The sequence below is a fragment of the Aulonocara sp. 'chitande type north' Nkhata Bay genome, linkage group LG10 (genome assembly GCF_057382095.1).
Source record: "Aulonocara sp. 'chitande type north' Nkhata Bay isolate Kocher_YH1m ecotype deep benthic linkage group LG10, A_spYH_male_GT1.1, whole genome shotgun sequence".
Taxonomy (NCBI): Eukaryota; Metazoa; Chordata; class Actinopteri; order Cichliformes; family Cichlidae; genus Aulonocara; species Aulonocara sp. 'chitande type north' Nkhata Bay.
This window is the reverse complement of record NC_141353.1, coordinates 18,298,413-18,317,562: the sequence shown is the minus strand read 5'-3', so window position 1 is coordinate 18,317,562 and position 19,150 is coordinate 18,298,413. Positions and strand designations below refer to the sequence as shown.

At 40.0% G+C, this 19,150-nt stretch overlaps 1 protein-coding gene across 1 annotated transcript in view; it reads left to right on the top strand.

Moving 5' to 3' along the window:
- Positions 1 to 8,233, top strand: part of mtnr1bb (melatonin receptor 1Bb) — a 61,846-nt gene extending 53,613 nt beyond the window's left edge. Inside the window, exon 4 of the mRNA XM_086308797.1 lies at positions 976 to 8,233. Within this exon, the coding sequence (XP_086164923.1) occupies positions 976 to 1,398 (423 nt within the window). The 3' untranslated portion in view covers positions 1,399 to 8,233. The remainder of the gene's footprint in view (positions 1 to 975) is intronic.
- The last annotated feature ends 10,917 nt before the right edge of the window (positions 8,234 to 19,150 follow it).

The window sequence follows — 19,150 nt, the reverse complement described above, 5'->3', positions numbered from 1 at the left end:
TGGTTGACATTTAAATTTCAATTAATGATTAGAGCAATTTTTTTTTTTAATTAAAGCTACAAAAAACAAGGTTAGTGCGTATTTGTGTTTCTGTGTGGGTTAGTGAATGTACAGTCAATAAAAATACTGCGCCGAAATTTTTGTAATTTTGTTGCTGTAAACCACTGCATTAGACTTTAAATCAAACAGTCAAATTATGATTGAAATGTGACCTTCAGCTTGAATTCAAAATAGTTTAACAAAAGGACTGCATCAACTATTTATGAATCATAGCCATTTTTGTAGTCCCCCCCCCCCAAAAAATAAATAAATAAATAAAAATAAAAATAAATAAATAAACCAGTTAAAAATCAACAATGTGACACATACTTAAATAGAATGATTGAAGAACTTCATAATATCTAACCGACTCAAGAAAGAGTTTGATGCAGCACTTCCAAACCGTGATCAAAATACACTGTCATAAATGTAAATACGGAGGGTTTACAGCAAAATGCAAACTACTTATTACACTCCAGAACAAGAATGCTAGATTAGACGGCCACAAAACATCTGCATAGAAAGGTTAACTTGTGCCAGAATAATAATAAGATGTATACTATTGAGAAGGAAAGGAAGCGCTCATGACCTGAAACATACCACAGTATGGTATAGAGATGTCTGGCAAAGAAATTGCATATTCTAAGTGGCCAAGTCGGTCACCTGATCTCAGCCCAATAGAGCAATAAAAATAATCCTTCCTTTTAAGATCATGTTAGTTTGTCCAGTTACTTTTGAGCCTCTGAAAATGGGGTACCTTGTATAAAATTGGCTGTAAATACTAATCTGTTAATGCAATATTTTTGTTACAGCCCTTTGAATAAAAGCTGGAAGTCTGCACTTCAAAAAGCTCACTTCATAAAAATGCATTCTCAGCAAAGAATTTTTCATTCACATCATTTACAATTATGTCCAATATGTTTTCTTCATGTCCAGGTGCGTCGTAAAGTGAAGACAGAAGAAAGCCCTCGCCTGAGACCGAGTGACTTGCGGAATTTCATCACCATGTTTGTGGTATTTGTGTTGTTTGCCATTTGCTGGGCTCCACTTAACCTGATTGGCTTGGCGGTGGCGATTGATCCGTCCCGCGTGGCTCCTCGTATCCCTGAGTGGCTTTTTGTAGTCAGCTACTTTATGGCCTACTTCAACAGCTGTCTGAACGCCATAATCTATGGCTTACTGAACCGAAATTTCAGGAATGAGTACAAACGCATTGTCACCTCCGTCTGGGTGACTCGGCTCTTCGTGACGGAGACTTCACGAGCCGTCACGGACGGAAGGAGCATGAGGAGCAAGCAATCGCCACCTCCGCCGCTCAATAACAACGAGTCAGTCAGAGATCGCACAAACAAAGAATGAAGTCTGAATTCATGAGCCTATTAAATGCTAATTCCTGTTTTGTGTTACATCCAGGTAGTTGTGCAGCTAAAGAGTATTAAGTAATGAATGAAACTGAAAGACATGGCTTTGTTTTCTTGTAGTTTATCAAGATATGAAGAATTCTATCATTTAAACTCAGAGTTTTTACCAGTGATAGGTTTTAATAACTGTGATTTGCGTCAATGGAGCAAACCCTTTAGAGATTATATCTGACAGCTAAGCCATGTATTGCAGTTTCATGTTGTTATTACTCTAACAATCTGAATGACACATTACTAAAATGTGATATCCTTTAATGTCTGCTGCTGTAGACTTTAAGACATAATTCACCAAACTGGGTGGCAATGGTAACCACACACTTGTCTTTAGTAACTTCAGAAGCCTCAAATCGTAAAACTCGCCTCACCTGAACGTCAGATTAGTACAAGAGGAAATGATGTCTCACTGTTGATAATATACAGTATAATATCAGTTTGATAGAGTTTTATATGGTGAAAGTGCTAAGCCTAAATGCTGCAGTAGCATAATACTTAATACTGCCTGGTTTGACCTTCTTGCACTGCGAACAACAGGAAACAAAATCTTAGTAATAAACATGACAAATTAATTCAGGTGATGGATGGCACAAAACAAGTTGAGAGAAAAACTAGCATCAAACCATGTAATATGTGCTAATTGACATATCTGTTTTATTTTAGTGCACATGATGTAGCTTGTGGAGGATACCTGTGTGTCTGCTGATGCTGCTCAACCAATCAGTCACTCAACAAATAAGCTATGCTTCATATCTGCTATAGTTGGTGTGATATGGCTATCTAGGCTTCTTGTAATACCGAAGAAAAGACCCAAACATATACTTGTAAATTAGAGAAATTTCTATAAGTTCTATAAATGTGAAATAAAACTTATTTTAAAAAATTACATAAGGTGACCAGAAATGGTCATTTTGCATCATAATCAGTTTTGATACTACAGGTATTATGTTATAGTGAACCTTTTGTACTTTTGCTAAGGTAGAAACTCAGTACACACAGCATTAAATCCATCTGAATCTACAGAAATAAAAGTGCAATGCAATAACTTATTCAGTTTCATCAAATATCCAAGTGCAGCAAATGGACAGTTCCCTGTGGACACTTTCCTATGCAATTCAAAACACACTGTGCGCTCCAATCCAAGTTCTCCAACATAAGTTGCATCTGAAAACAGTATTAAGTTAACTCAGCTAGTTCCTAACCTTAGCACATCCATATTTCAAGAAGATGTCATGGTATATTTCTGATTTGCCGCACTGCTGCTCTCTAGACCGCATAATAACAAAAAGACTGAGACACACAACAAGTTCATGAAGCTGTTCTCCTTTCACTGCTAAAGCCCTGCGAATGCAGCAAGCAGTTTAGACTGGGCTCAGGTTCCTCTGCCTCCTACATCATATGCTGTGCAGTACGATGTAGTGGTGATATGTTTATTTATGCTGAAATACTTATGCAAAGCTTTAGCTTTTCATTTAATAGGTAATTTAGTATCTTTGTTTATTAATGCTGTTCGTGATAATTTTTTATTTAAAAAAAAAAGCTGAATTCACCATGGATACACGTCGATGCTTTCATTGTGGAAAGTAAAACAAAGAGAAGCAATGAGAGTACATTAGTGAAATGTAAGGAGCGGGTCACTTGCTTGTATTAAATTTGACAGGAGGATGACACTCATTGCCTCTTATCAGTAAACAGTGTTTTATACATCGTAGATGTCCGAGTAAGTTCTGTTCATATCCGTTTTCCCATCTCAGGGTGCCTACTGAACATTTTTCTTGTGATATGTTTTGTTGTCCAAAACATTTGCAGTTCATTAGCTACCTTACGAGGGAGTCCGAAGACATTTCAAAGGGATATTTTGTAAATTAGTGTTAGTGTTGTTTTTACCTGTGCTATGATGTTATCAGAGATGTATTAAAATGTGTTTTTTATGTATATTTGAAACTCAACAACCCCATATAATAACTATATTATTGGATTACTTTTATCATCTCTTCCCATTAACCCCATTATAGTGCATCTAAAACAACCTCTAAGGTAACTGACACGAACATTGCATCACTAAAAAATTCTAAGAATGGTGAAATAAGATGTGCATTAAAATGTAACAGATTTGTTTTTCTGCTTTTCTCTGACATTTAAATGCACTGTTGGTGCACATTCATGTGTTCCTATACAGGCTGACGTGTGCAAAGCCAGACGCTCACAGATGCCGAGCTCAAAGTTATACCACAAAGACAGAAGTGTAAACCTAACAGACAGAGAGGGAATATTTCAAAGCAAACACTGAAATATGTGGTGCAGAAAAGGGAAGGCGGGGAAGAATAGTAGTGGTTTATTATTTTGTGTTTGAAAGGAAAACATATGGAGGGACTGTGCGGCTTCTTTGGGAACAGAGGAATTGGGAAGGTCACTTCCCCATCAGGGAAGCAGAAGTGGTGCCCAGGTCACTGGAGGGAAGAGAAAGTTGTAAAAACAACAACTAGAAAGGCGATGCTGGTATTGACAGAGAAAACTAATCTGGAGAGTGTTTTAGATGCACTTGGAGGGAGCTAAAGACTTCAGTTCAAACCAAAGAAATGGATGTAGGTGAAGGGGGTTATGTGCACATACACTTTATCATGATGTTGCTGGGGGACATTTTTAGAATACCTTCAGTCCCTAAAGTTTTTCTTTTTGTTTTTTCTTCAATTTAAAACTACTGCCTTATAGTTAATACAATCGTGTCAAACTTTTAAATATTATACGGCAAGTGCCATAGTGTCTATTAATAATGAACCCATTCAGCAAACCTGGTTTGCCTCCATACTGCTTCTTTTTATGTATTCAGGACAGCTGTCTATAGAAAGTTTTCTCTGCAGCATTGCACATAAGTTCATATGCAGACCTCAGGCAGGAGACTAAATTGCTGAAACACAAGAACAAGTGTTATCTTTTTTTTTTTTTCCTTTGTGTCTTTGTCTTGTATACACTAGGGCAAAATTATGTAGCTTTGTTCATTTATGTTCCCTGCGCTCGCAGTGTGGGCCTATTTCTCCATGCCACCAAATATTACACATTCCTTGATAAATTAATGGTTTGCTGTAATTAAAATGCTGTTTTCCATCACCTACAGCACACCCTCACCAGCTTTACTTTTAAAACCAGCCACCATACTGCAGTTTCTCATCGGGCTTTACCACATGGCAGCAAGGTGATTCATCAATCCTCTTAAATCATGTAAATTGTAAGATGAGTTTTTACATTGGCATGGTAACAGATAACTATCTTGAATGCACAGCTATTCCTAGAGGTCCTTATATTAACCCTTGTGTGGTGTTCATATTTTTGTTACTCAGCCAGTGTTCATGGGTCTGGTGGACCCGCTAGAGTTTTGGCTTTCCAAATTAACTCTATCAAACAATTTTATGTTAAATTACTCAACAGATGTTTACTTCATCCCAATTACAAGCCATATGAACAGCAAACATGGTTAATTTTTTCCCTTTACCTTTGTTAGATCACATTTATGAATTAATGTGCTTCTCGTTTTTTGTTTTTTTTTTTATAAAATGTTATAAAAAAATAAATCAGTTATAATCAAGTGAAGTGAGTGGAAAGACACAACACATTTACACGTGAAGCAACATGTTTCACAACTAAATGACATCAGCTGCTCATCAATGGTGACATTAGGCCCAGGGTTGTAAAACAGGGGGAGGTGGTGCACCCACTTATCCCACACTGTCCTGATGGCAGCTAGCTTGTCTCTCTGCCGTTGAGCTGGTCTGTCATCTCGGTTATCAAAACGGATAATCCTGGAAATTTTGTTGAAGTTTTCCAGAGACATTGATGCACGGAAAGGTTCGTGCCGGTTTCTGCATCCCACAAGATTCTGTGGATTCCCCTTTGGACCTGAAAACTCCTGCAAGGATAAGAACCCCAAAGTAGGCCTGTAGATCAATTTGGTCCATCTCCTTCCACCTCTCTCCAAAAACACACCTTCATTCTAGATTACTGCAAACTAGAGATGGACCGATCCGATATTACGTATCGGTATCGGTCTGCAAACCAGACCAGAATAATTTTCTGGATGGAATCTGGGATGAAAAGCTCAAATGAAGACTTGATGTCCTGCACATGAGTAACTGTCAGCCGTGTTGGCCTTGGCTTATCACAGTAACAGCTCTGTAGGGTGGCTCATTTCTTGGGCAAGAAGACCATTCAATTTCACCAGTTACTGACATCCATATTTCTACACTTGCTGTCTGGTGGGCTTGTTCTGGTCCTAGAGCTGGCTGCTGATGGGGTACTCGTCTTCGTTTTGTTACTAAATGGTGCTCAACCGCATCCTCTTCTTCAAAGTCACTGTCAGACTCTGAATTTTCAGAAATGTGAAATATTCTGAAACCTCTTTGTCAACATCATCATCCAAAGCTCCTCTCTCTTCCAAAATCAATTGCATGGCCCTCGCAGCAGATAATCTTTTGCCATCTTGATCAGTTGTGATAAAGAACCACACTGGCAAAGTCTTATTTATAGTATTATGCCCCTAATTTGCAGGAGGGACAGGGTATGAGAAAATAAAATTTGGATCCCTCAAGAAAGAGGGTAAAATGTGCGGGAATGTCAGAGCAGACGATGTTGATAGTTGAATTTTCAACAATGTTGCAACTTTGTGCGAGAGCAGGAGGGGAAGAAAACACTATCAGCAGCACCAGAAAGGAGGAGGACAGAGTGTGGGAACACAGGACCTACACTTTCAACACTTTTATTAGACCTGGGTCCAGTGGACCCAAACACCTTGTATGTAATGTAAATGCGTGGGGGGAGGTACAGTATGCGGTCATCGAAAATTTGTTCAGATTTATGTTCTTCACAGAAAATAAGCCAAAGCCAATGAATTTCAGGTTGAAAAAATAATTAATTGTTAAACTTTTCTTTTGAGAAAAACTGAAAACGGGTCTCACAGACCCGAACACCATACAAGGGTTAAAGGCATCCTACTTTTTGATCACCATGCTGGACTGTGTTTGCACCAGGTGAGATGCTGCAGCAAAGGGATAAATTGGTGCGTTCCAGCAGAAGTTATCAGTGCGATTGTGCTACGTGTAATTGTAGATGAATCAAAACAACATTTTAAATTCTGAGTCACACAACTTTGGAATTGAAAAAGCTATTTTCGGCTTACTTATGAATGATTTACATACAATTTTACCTCAAAAAGTGAAGACGCAAAGTAAACAGTGAAGATCGTCACTCTGTTTTTCATTGGAAGATTAAAGCCAAGGTTTCTGTGTGCAACTAATCACTTTGAGTGCAGTGCTAAATGAGATGACACACACTGTCTGTCTATCAGTATGGTGTTGGAGTCTCTCTCACACCTTCCCCAAATACTGTACGCAAAATTAACACACTATTGACTTTCTAGTAAAAGAGGAATGTCCTAATCATTTTAAATGATCATTTCCACATTGTGATCTGTAGCGTGAGCCCAGGTGCCAGTTTGCATTTGAAAAAGCGAATACCCATTTGGCAGTGTAAACACATTCATCATTCATTCGCTTTACATCTTTCAACAGATGGGTTTCCAAATTACAGGCTACTACACAGATCACAAGATATTCCCAAATTATAACTTGATGAAGTCAAAATTTCATAAAATTAAATGAATCAGAGAGAAACACTCATATGGTGAATACACTTATTAAAGCCGTTACTCGTTAAGCCTTCATAGCCTTTTAATGACTGCTGTGCAGCAGGCTGGCAAGCAAATATTAAAAAAGGTATCCACGAAATCTGAGCTACAAGCCTACATGACACATTATGCCTCATATAAAGTTTTTATTGATTGAGGGATATTGGCACATGATGAACACGTTAACCCTGAGATGTCACTGTTCCTGTCTTTTATTTTGATCTGCACAAATTTCACAGCATTCGGTTTTGCATGTGTGTGAGTGCGTGTCTGTGTGTCACTAATAGATTATTTAAGAGCATGACAACACCAGCCGAAAAGGATGAAAGACTGCTCAAATTACAAGCAAAGCACTTTCTCGAAGAGGAAAATAAAATGATAGGCCTTGGGAACATAACTGAATGCACTTACAGTATCCTGTAAAGGACATAAAAAAATCAAACCACAGAAAGGGAGAGAGAAAAAACCTTGTGTATGCACCTTTTGTACTGTTTACATATAAGAAACCCTATATGTGTCATTTACAACTGTGACTACGACAACAATAATTAAATATTTGCAACTATTTAAATGTGGCAACTGACTGTGTATCTTAATGTCCTAAATGGCTTTTGTGAAATTTTTTTAAAATGCTTTATTACTTTTTTTTGGTGTGAAACGCCACCAGATTAAGCAGGACAGTTGCTATGTTACATTTCAGGTGTGTAGCCACTTGACTACTTGTGTCATGATAAATGTTTTCTGTTCCAGAGGCTGTGTGAATGTGCATGCTTGTCTGATGTTATTTATGACTGACACTAATTGGCATGAATTCACAAATGGGGGCAGGATGCCCAGAGGTCTGAGTCTGAGTAACCAAAGGGAAATCTGTGGAATGTAACGAAATTTAAAATTTCATCACAAAAAAAAAAGAAAAAGGAAAAAAAAAAGACAATGTTGTGATACTGAGTCTGCTTAAAATGAACTGTGTGTAAAAAGAAAAAAAAAACAACCCATGAATTATATGTACAATTCTCCTAAAACACAATGTTATGGAAAATAAAATTCATATATCATATATCATGCTTTGTTGGATTTAGTCATTGATGTGTTGTTATTTATTTTTTTTAAATCGGCATATTTTAGAAAAGTGCTTCCCAGCACTTTGTTCAATTCAATTCAATTTTATTTTATTTATATAGCACCAAATCACAACAAAAGTTGCCTCTTGTTCCATATAATATTTCAGCATGCAGCTAAAAAGGTTTCTTAAAAGCCTGAATTGACTAAAAAATGACTCATCTCTGTGTAGATGTGTGATTATGAACTTTTTAAGGGTCATTTTTCTTTTTATGAGACACCCTCTTACTCTCCTAAGGTTTAGAATTATGACTGACCTGGGGCTGGAAAGCTTTTGCCAGCTTGTGGTGCATACTTTTGAACTCCCTGAACTCCCTGCCATTAGACTATGCCGCTTTGCACTCGCACTGAATGTTAGACTGGGAAAGGTGAAGATCTAAATTTGGGGGACTGCAAAGTTGCTTCACATTGCCACAGAGAGATAAAAACATTAAAAAATGTATACTTAATCAGAATCAGAAAGACTTTATTTATCTCCAAGGGGCAATTAAGAGTTAAGTCCATTTATCAAACCTATATTTAGATTCTTGAGCTCTCAATTAAATCACTTTAATAGAATAAACACATATTTTTTTACATAGCTGTGCAGAGTAAATATAAGTGGAAAGAACTGTCTAAAAGGGTGGCTGTTAGTCAAGTCAAAGCAGATTAGATTGCAACAGACCGTGGGATGAGTAGCTGGAGGTGATTCAGCACCGGAGGCAAAGATTACGATTAAGAAATGAGGGTGTGGTTTAGAGAAACTTCTCCTTGCTCATGATGAATAATTGCAGGCGCTGATATCCAGATGGTAGTCTACTCACTCTCATTATCAAACGCAGTGCACACATCACTACTATAATGGGATATTAGTGGAAAAAGACAAATCAGCTGCTCCAATAGAAGCTACACAGCATGTAATATCACCTCATAAAACACTCTCTCCACATGAAATACTTTGTAAATTCAACATGACAATTTCTGGGGATATGATGTGATGAGATTTCAAAACTTAACTAGGTGAAACTTAAGTGTATATAATACTCTACAGACAGAAACTTGGCCCTTTATAACAGCAACCTACTGATTAGGTAGGCTGGTTTTATATCAATGTGATTAATATGACAAGTGTAATTATTGTGTTCCCCTTTACTGTAATTATTACCACCCTGCTCAGCTCAGAAAAGATATATCCTCCTCAGTATTTGTTGTTAAGTGGCTACAGTGAATATCAAAAGTTTAAAAGATCAGCAAAGACTTTAAAGTCATATTTAAAGCTGACGTCTCTGCCTGCTGTAGACCAAAGCTCAACTCACTGAATGCAATTGCCTTCAGTAATTCTGATTAACATTTAATGTGTAAAGGGGGACTTTGATTGCATCTAATGCATGGATTAACAAAGATAATCCATGCATTAGATTAATCCATGTATTCATTTTAGTCAGAAACAACAATATGCAATTTCATTTCATTTTAAAACTCCTAAGGTTTAAAATGAAATGAAATTAGAGAGCACTGTTTTCTGAAATTACATATCATCATCACAGATTAGGTATGCAAATATGAGGTAAATACTGTGTGGCCGGTAGTGATGGGTCGTTCGCGAACGAAATGGCTCTTAGAGCCGGCTCTTTGACGTGAACGACGCGAGCCGACTCCTTATCGCGAGCCGTCACGTGTTTTTTTTTTTTTTTTTCTCTCAGCCTCTCTCTCGCACTTTTTTTCCGCTTCACTCTGCACGCGAGCCTTGTGCTTTACGCTGGGCAGAGGGGGGAGGGGCGGTAGTTACACTCAGTAGCACAGGAACAGAGCCAGAGAGAGAGAAAGAGAGGCAGGGACAACAACATTAGAAAGGTATAGTAATCATCCACAACTATTTTCGGTTGCAGATGATAAAGGATTGAGAAAGTTTATTCATGCAGGTCCATATGACAGAGAATATGCATGTTCTTTTAGTTTTCATATTATAATTTATATTTAATTGTGTTGTGGTTTGCAGTGTTTTGTGTTCTTTTCACTTTAAATTTGTGAAAGGAAAAAGCTGAAAATTTAAATAGTTAAAACTTGAAATGTGAATAGTTGATTTTTGTATTATATGATTTATTTATTACATTTTATGTGGAGTGAATAAATAAAAGTATATTTACGGTGGCCCCTAGAGACAAAGCACATACAAACTTCAAATCACGTACGAACTCTGAAGCATGTACAAACTCCAAAACACGTAAAAACACGTACAAACTCCAAAACACGTAAAAACACGTACAAACTCCGAAGCACGTAAAAACTCAGAAGCATATAAAAACTCAGAAGCACATAAAAACTCAAAACACGTACAAAAGACAACAGAAGTGCTCCAGGATGCTGGGCGCAGTGTTGAGCCTTTGTTATCTTGTGGCTACACAAGCCAGCAAATACCAACGACCGGATTTGGTGTGTGGTAATAACAGGTAAATGAACTTTTTTTTAAATTATTTGAATATATATATGAGTGCCTGTGTATAAATACACAAACAATACACACATGCTTTCAATTGTGTAATTTAAGTGATCTAGTAGCTCTGCTTTGGAAGTTCAGTTCATGCTAGAAATGTGTTTTGGAGTTTGTACGTGTTTTGTCTCTAGGGGCCACCTCATATATTTATATATAAACATATATAAATAAAACCACTTGTTTTTATGTTAGTAATTCCTTTTGTGCATAATTTTATATTATTGTTAATAATAAATTAATTAAAGCAACAAAACAACCTGAAGAGCCGGTTCGGAGCCGAAAGAGCCGGCTCTTTTTAGTGAGCCGAACCGAAAGAGCCGGATCTCTAAAAAGAGCCGGAAATCCCATCACTAGTGGCCGGAGCTTTATGTAGATCGCTTGATTTACTTTTAATTGAAGAGGGTTTCTTGGGAAATCTTTTGTACTGGCAACACATATATGTAGAGTAAAAAGGGAGCAAAATGCCACAATTCTGAGATTTAGAAAACATGTGCTCTAAACCTGTGTGCCCTTTTAACACAAGGACCCTTTCACATTTAAGACAGAAACAGCATGCCAGATACTCTCCTGTTGAGAAGAACTCAGCAGGTTTTAAAAAAGGAAACTTCAAAGCACTCGTGGTTTTTCATGATCTGTAATAATACATTTATATACACTGATGAAACGGACTTTAATGTCTTGAAAACAGTATTATTTCATAATTCTTGATTTTCTGTGATGTGTTAGCACCTTAAGGGAAACCTTGACCTTAAAAGAACCTGCTGCACATCACTTCAGATTAGTCTTCTTTTTTTATCATTTTAAGGTGAAAGTATGATATTTTTTTTCCCAGCTTGTTTAAGCTTTTTAGTCAGGTCATATGAGGATTACTCAAAATCAAATATTCTAAGCTAAGCCTTCATGTTTCATATTACACCACTGCATTGGGACTGTATTCACATAGCTGCCATATTACAACGTGCTTCATAACAAAATGCTAAAAACAAAGTTTCCTTTTCAAAACAGATAACAGCGTCAGTGCAACTGAATTAACAATGGTGTGACAGCTAATTACTTTGAAGAATTAGCCACAAGCCAGACAGAGCCATTATGAACAACCTGCAGTCATTCCAAGGAAGCTCTGTTAACACAAGTGAAGAATGAATGAAAAGGCACGAATAACAATTTCCAAAACAGAGTGTGACACAATGGAATTTATCTTGGCAATATTTAATAAACAAAGTGTGAGATTTAACATGAGCATGCAAAGTAAAGGCTGGGTCAAAATCACCTCAAGGTTCCTAATAAGACTGACTGTCATGGTCTCCGTGCCTGCCCGGCCGGCCCCACAAGGCTACATGTGTTTTTTTGGTTTTCTCTCTCCCTCTCTCTCTCCCTCTCCCTCTCCCTCTCTGCCTGGGCGGAGCTCACTGTGGGCTCCCGCCCTTGGCCCACACACCTGTCAACAATCAGCGGTCATCACCCAGGAGCACTATTTGAGGCTGGAACACAGATCCTCTCGTCGCTGGATGATTGTACTAGAGACGTTAGTGTTTCTCCCAGCTCTTGTGAGCCTGTGATTTGTGATTTGTGTGTGACTTCCCTCTCTTCTGCGACAGACTTTCCTCCCCGTACCTGTGACACCCCCCCCCCCAGTCGTGTGAACGTGTGTGAGTTTGGGCAAGAAGACGTGAGTGAGTGTGAGAGAGCTTCCCTGTGATTCCCTGGAGTTTGGATTCCCCTTCACTGTATATATATTGTGCACTGGTGCTGTAAATAAACTGTTTTTGGAGACGCCTACCGCTCTGCGCTTGAGTTCCTACTACCAGATTGTGACAGAATCATCCAGCCACGGAAATGGACTCAGCAGATTCGACGATCTCAAACCCCACCCTCGCCACTTTGGCCGCGCTGCTGGAGCGTCATGAGCAAATGTTTGTTCACCTTCGAGCAGAGCTTGCAAACCTCACTCAGGCCGTGGCCCGGTTAACACCGCTACCGACAGCTCCACCTGTCGCCGCTCCTCCGCAGGAGGCGCTAGCTCCAGCAGTAAGTGCCACACCACCTGCTCCCTCACCTGTTCACTATGACAGATTTCTTCCTACACCAAAAGCTTTCACTGGAGAAATTGATAAATGCGCTGGTTACCTTACTCAATGTGCCCTTCAGTTTCGCCAGCAACCACAAGCCTTTTCTATTGATGGTGCGAAATTGCTTATATTGTCCAGTTACTCCAAGATCGTGCTCTGACCTGGGCACAAGCTGTGCTTCAAGCAGATCCGGTCATCACTTTTACTGACTTTCTTGTTAAGTTTAAAGGTGTGTTTGACAGAAAGGCCATAACTGCCACCGCCGGCCAGCGCTTGCTTGCGCTCAAACAAGGTAAACGAAGCATGGCTGATTTTTCTATTGATTTTTCTACTTTGGCCAAACAGACGGAATGGGGAGAAGAGGCCCTTAAGAGTGCGTTACTTACTAACGTTAATGAGGAAATACAGAATGAACTGATGCTTCGTGAACTACCTTCCTCCCTAGATGCGCTTTTGGCTCTGTGTATTTGGATGGACGACCAAGTGCGCGCACACGGGAGTGCACGCACACGTTCGGGGCATGAACCGCTGAATTTTTGTGGGACCTCTACTGCAGCCCGTGGGCCGCATGACGCCGACACCCGGAATGAGGAAGAACCCATGCAGCTTGGGCGCTCACAGCTGTCGCCCGCAGAGCACCAGCACCGCCTTGCTGCCGGTGAGTGCGTTTATTGCAGCCGTAAAGGCCACTCTGTCTCTTCCTGCCCAACACTGGCACCAGTGATCGAGAGGGTGCTGGTGGGCGATCTGTCGAGTGAAAGCCCTCTCCCCAGACTTCTCTTACTGGCTAAACTACGCTATCAGACTGTTTTTCACTCTCTCTCTGTGCTCATTGACTCTGGGGCTGAGCAGAACTTTATTGACACCTCGCTCGCCGGCAAACTAAACATCGCCTTGGAGCCTCTGTCACGCCCTCTCTGCGTTCATCAGGTCAGCGCCTGCACGACATCACTCATGTTTCTGAATTCCTTTCATTATCCCTCTCAGGCAGTCACACAGAAAGGATTTGTTGTTGTTTTTTCATTTAAAGCTCCTCTCACTCCGCTGGTTCTGGGTCACCCCTGGCTTGTTCTCCACAACCCACATATTGACTGGGAGAAAGGTGACATACTGGGTTGGAGCGTGAACTGCCACATGAACTGCCTCCGGGCTGCGGCTTCACCCGTTCCGCCCACGGCCTCATCGTCCGACACCCCGGACCTCATCAGAGAGGGGGATGAGTGGAAGACCGCGTTCAATACGCATCAGGGACACTTTGAGTATCTTGTGATGCCGTTTGGGCTGACCAACGCCCCCGCAGTGTTTCAGGCGATGGTTAATGATGTCCTTCGTGATTTTGTTAACCGTTGTGTGTTTGTGTACTTAGATGACATCCTGATCTTTTCTAAGGTTCTCGAGGAGCACCAAGTCCACGTACGGCAGGTCCTGCTACGCCTCCTGGAAAACCGGCTCTTTGTGAAGGGGGAGAAGTGTGACTTTCACGTGACTTCAGTAGTTTTTTGTGCCGCAACATCGAGAAGGGGGACTGATCCGTAGAAGGTGCGGGCAGTGGTGGAATGGCCTACTCCTCCTGATCGCTGCCAATTGCAACGTTTTTTTGGGATTCGCTAACTTTTACAGACGGTTCATTCGCGATTTCAGCAGGATCGCTCTCCCTCTTACTAAACTCACCTCTCCCAAAGTCCCCTTCCAGTGGGATCCTGCCGCTCAGCGAGCCTTCGCCCTGCTCAAGGAGAGATTCACCACTGTCTCTCTCCAGCAGAATGTAACTATGACATCGGGGACCGGGAGCTTCTGGCCGTCAAGCTGGCCCTGGAGGAGTGGAGACATTGGTTGGAGGGAGCAGCACAATCATTCATCGTCTGGATGGATTACAAGAATCTGGAGTACCTGCGCTCGGCTAGACGTCTCAAATCCCGGGTGCCAAGTGGGCACTGTTTTTTGCTCGTTTTGACTTCACTATCACCTACAGGCGACCACAGGAGACCGAACCGGATCCTGGAAGCCTCTTCGTTCCTTCAGCCGTCCGCTCTCAGGTTCTCCAGTGGGCTCACACCGCCCGTTTTTCATGCCATCCTGGGGTCCTTCGCACCTTATCCTTCCTCCGACGCTACTTCTGGTGGCCCGCTATGGCTAAGGATGCCAAGGAGTATGTGTCAGCCCGTTCGACCTCCGCCCGGAACAAGTCTTCGAACCACCCTCCACCGGGTCTTCTGCAGCCTCTCCCTACACCAACCCAACCATGGTCCCACTTTCTTTGGACTTCATCACGGGTCTGCCGCCCTCTGCAGGTAACACCACTATACTTACCATTATTGATCGTTTCTCTAAAGCTGCACACTTTGTCGCCCTCCCGAAGCTCCCCTCTGCCTTGGAGACGGCCCGGCTCCTCACCTCTCACGTGTTCCGGCTTTGTGCCACTACGGACTGAGTCTAAAAAGCTGTCTCCTCCGTTTATTGGCCCCTTCCCCATCGACACCATTGTGAACCCTGTGTCTGTCCGCCTCAAACTGCCGCGCAACATGCGCATTCACAATGTCTTTCATGTGTCTCAGGTCAAGCCAGTGCTCTCCAGCCCGTTGTGCCCTCCTTCCAGGCCCCTGTTTTTTGGAGACGCCTACCGCTCTGCACTTGAGTTCCTTCTACCAGATTGTGACACTGACGTGGCAAGAGGACCTAGAGTTTTATTCCATCTGCATAGTGGTGATACAAAACTGAGGAAGAAGCAAAAACACGGAAAAACAATAATGAACCCTGCGGTACACAGAACCCTGCGGTACACCGCTGACAAAAGAAATGGAAGAGGACCAGAAGCAGCTACAGAAAAAGATGATTTTGACATATACAAAAAGAACCCCTCCAAAGCAGACTCCAATACACCCACCCAGAATCTCATCCAATCAAGCATGATATGATTACATTCAATGACAAATTCATATATGAGGCATATGACAATCCACATTCATATATTAATGAATAATGGAAAAGGGCATAGTGTTTCATAATGAATAAAACATATATACATAGAGCTTTTTTAAGCAGAAACATTTGCTCCAGAGACCTGTAATAATAAAGAGATGTGATTTTTATCTACAACAGCATCCAATGATGTTAATTGCTGTGAAACTGTCCTATGCAGAAATGACTTACTCTGATAATCCTTGCCTGCTGACTTTGCAAGTCTTAACAGCTATTGTTTAAATATTTTCTTGGAGCAAGATTTCATTCAAAAGCATGGCCAACAGAAAAATGCCTCAAAAGCTACTGAGTCTGAATTGCTCTAGCCAGATTACAGCATGTGTCCTATTGCCAAAGCATGCTCCTCTTGTACTGCTGAAGAACAACAATTATGGTCACATTACTGTTACACTTTTAACTACTGTACTTTGTAACTGCTAGAAGTCCACTGAATTGGTGCTGCAGGAGTTGGTTCCCTGGTCTTTGCTGAGGACCACGGGAGCCTGAAGACAGTTGATAACTGCTGAGACCTTAAGCAGTGCCCGATGGTTGTCATGGCAACAGACACTGCAGACACCAACCTTTCTCTGTAATAAAATAAACAGCCCTAAACAAACCAAAACTGTAAAGCAGACAAACTGTCATGCTCTTCTGAATCTGACTGGGCAGACTTCAGCAGTTGAGATTAGGTATTCCACTTTTCATTTTCTTTTCAGTCTGTTTTATCACTGAATGATATTCAAAGTCAGTGAATGGTCAGCTGCCATCAAATGCTGTCAGTTTAGGCTTCTCCTGGACACACTTGGATCTCTTTGAAGTCAACTGGAGAGTTTTCTGCTTGGAAAGCCATATTTGCCTCACTGAAATATAATTTTCAGTTTACTCTTTAACTGTACTTGTTGGTGGGTTCTTTTGTATTTTTTTTTTAAATATTTATTTTCTGATTAACATTTAATGTGTAAAGGGGGACTTTGATTGCATCTAATGATTGCATCTAGTTTTTATTTTATTTGGTTTGATTAGCTCATTGCCAATCTATACACTACTTCACTGATAATGACTCATGCAAATAGGATCCATTCTAAGAAGGCAGTGCATCTTACATTTGGTTGACAGCTGTTTTTGCCTTCCAGTGCTGATGTTCACTTTTAAATACAATTTCCAGACTTCATTAACTCATCATGTTGTTCTTCTCAAACCCTAGTTTCAGCACATGCACTGAAAACCTGAACTTTTTCAGGCTTTTTTTGCACTCATGTGTGAATTGGGTCAGTATAGTAATTGCCCAGTGGACTGACAGCAAGAAAGTACATGTCGTGTGTACTGCCTCCTGACAGTTTAATCAAGTCTCACTCTTGCCTAAAGCAGAGTAGTTTCAGTAATGAAGAGTATTTTCTCCTGTTGTGTGCAACATTTGTCAAACGACAAATATAGAAAATACTCCTCTGTGTCCTCTGTGATATACTAGTGACATATATATCACTTTAAATTTATTGACAAAAAGTCTAGAGAGTAAAATACAAACTGTGGAAATGACTATCTACTTATGTTAAAGCAGAATATATTCTACCCAACCATGCAGCCAATGTTTCATTTTTCAACAAGTAGTAAAAGCTGTGATGAACAGGCTTGTTCATTGTTGGAATACTGCCCTTTTCTACAGCAGAAATGCTGTCACTATATTTTTTCTGCGCAGTCCTCTTTGGACTGGGTTTGCTCTCGGCTTTGTGGTATTATTGATTTAAAGAAAGGGACAAGGATTTGTTCTAATATGCAGCCACAATTAACACAGAAGTAGTGTAACAAGATTTAAATAAATTTGAGCAACAGACAGTGATTATGGTATAAATTGTGGCAGAGTAGCCTGCACTGTTTCTGTTTGTATGTTCACTATGAATGGGTTTCTACCAGGTGCACCATTTCAATCCCTCAGCCCAGTGACATGCAGGTCAGGTGAAATGGGAGCTCTGAATGACACGTGTTATTATGAGCATGAATGTGTTTGTTTGAGATAGAGCGTAAACCATGGTCAAAATGGTTGAGAGGTGGGATACACTCTTGCCCAAATGTGTCCCTGAACAGGAAAAGAATAAATGGGTTGTTCCATATGAAAACAAAAAGGACAAGCTACTAGCCAACACTCCACTATTAATCCGCTTGAATCTCTCACACAATGCAAATATGTTATTGTTGTTTAAATGTTAAAAATATTCAATTGGTGCCCAGTAAAAACAAATGCAAATTCAGCTAAGGGACTCACTTCACTTTGCCTCGTCTTTCTAAAAATCACTTCACACACCATCGTACTTTCTAAATATCTCTTCTCAAGCCCTATATTATCCTCTTCTAATTCTAGCATGCACTCCTATAGTTTTGATTACAATTTTTTTTAGTATTGGAGAATTCTTTAAAAGGTCACAGGAATACTTTACAGTACACACTGTCATCCAACATTGTGTCTCTTTTGCAAACACATTGTATTTGGCTGTGAATTAAATTAGTTGTTTAAGTGAAAAGCAAAGACTGACCTTATGTGAGACATAGATATGGAGCACTTGAAAAATGCAAACACAGAAACTATTCTTCTGTGAATTTAATGCTCTTTAAGCAATTGTTTATTGTAATTATTTATGCAGAATAATATTTGAATACAATACAGTATGCCATACAAGTTATTATACGTTTGCTAATATGTGACTTACCTTTAAGATGTTTTATGTGTTGAATTAATTAAGGAAGTTTGTGTTTTTTAAGCCTAGGTTATGTCCTTTATCTTTAATAGAAGCACATGACTGGCTAAGCAGACTTTCATTTAGACCCTGGCTTTTTGCCCTCTGCACTCTTTTCAGAATGAACACAAAGGTGAAGCTTTTGAAGCTGCATGCATGAAGGACATTTAGTATGACTTAGCTTGTTTGTTCAGAGTAAAGTACATAATTATGTGTTAAGAATTTTTTAATTTAGTATCATGTCAAAATGTCAGTAAATTATCATTAGTGCCTTTTAGCAGTCTCTTCTTCATTGAATTTAAATTACTTTTACCAAGGATGAAAAAGTGGTTCTGAATCTGTTTTTCCTTCATTTATTTTCTCTCTTTGCTTTTCTAGCTTTTGCTGTTTGTAACAGTATTTTTAAAGAGGATTTGAGGAGAGAAATTTATGTGTGTTTTGACCAGCAGCTTGGTGCAATTTAACTGGAATGTGATAACATTACTACCGCAGCATTGGCTAGTGTAATGGTCAACAAATTAACTGACTGCAGCATATCCTGTCATGGTTGGCTGTGTGGCAGGCAAGCAGAAGTGGTGGACCCAAAATTGCAGGACTCTTGGAGATGGGAATAAACTGAAAACGCAGCTTTATTGCTGGAGGAATGATTATAACACGTAGAACTCAAACAA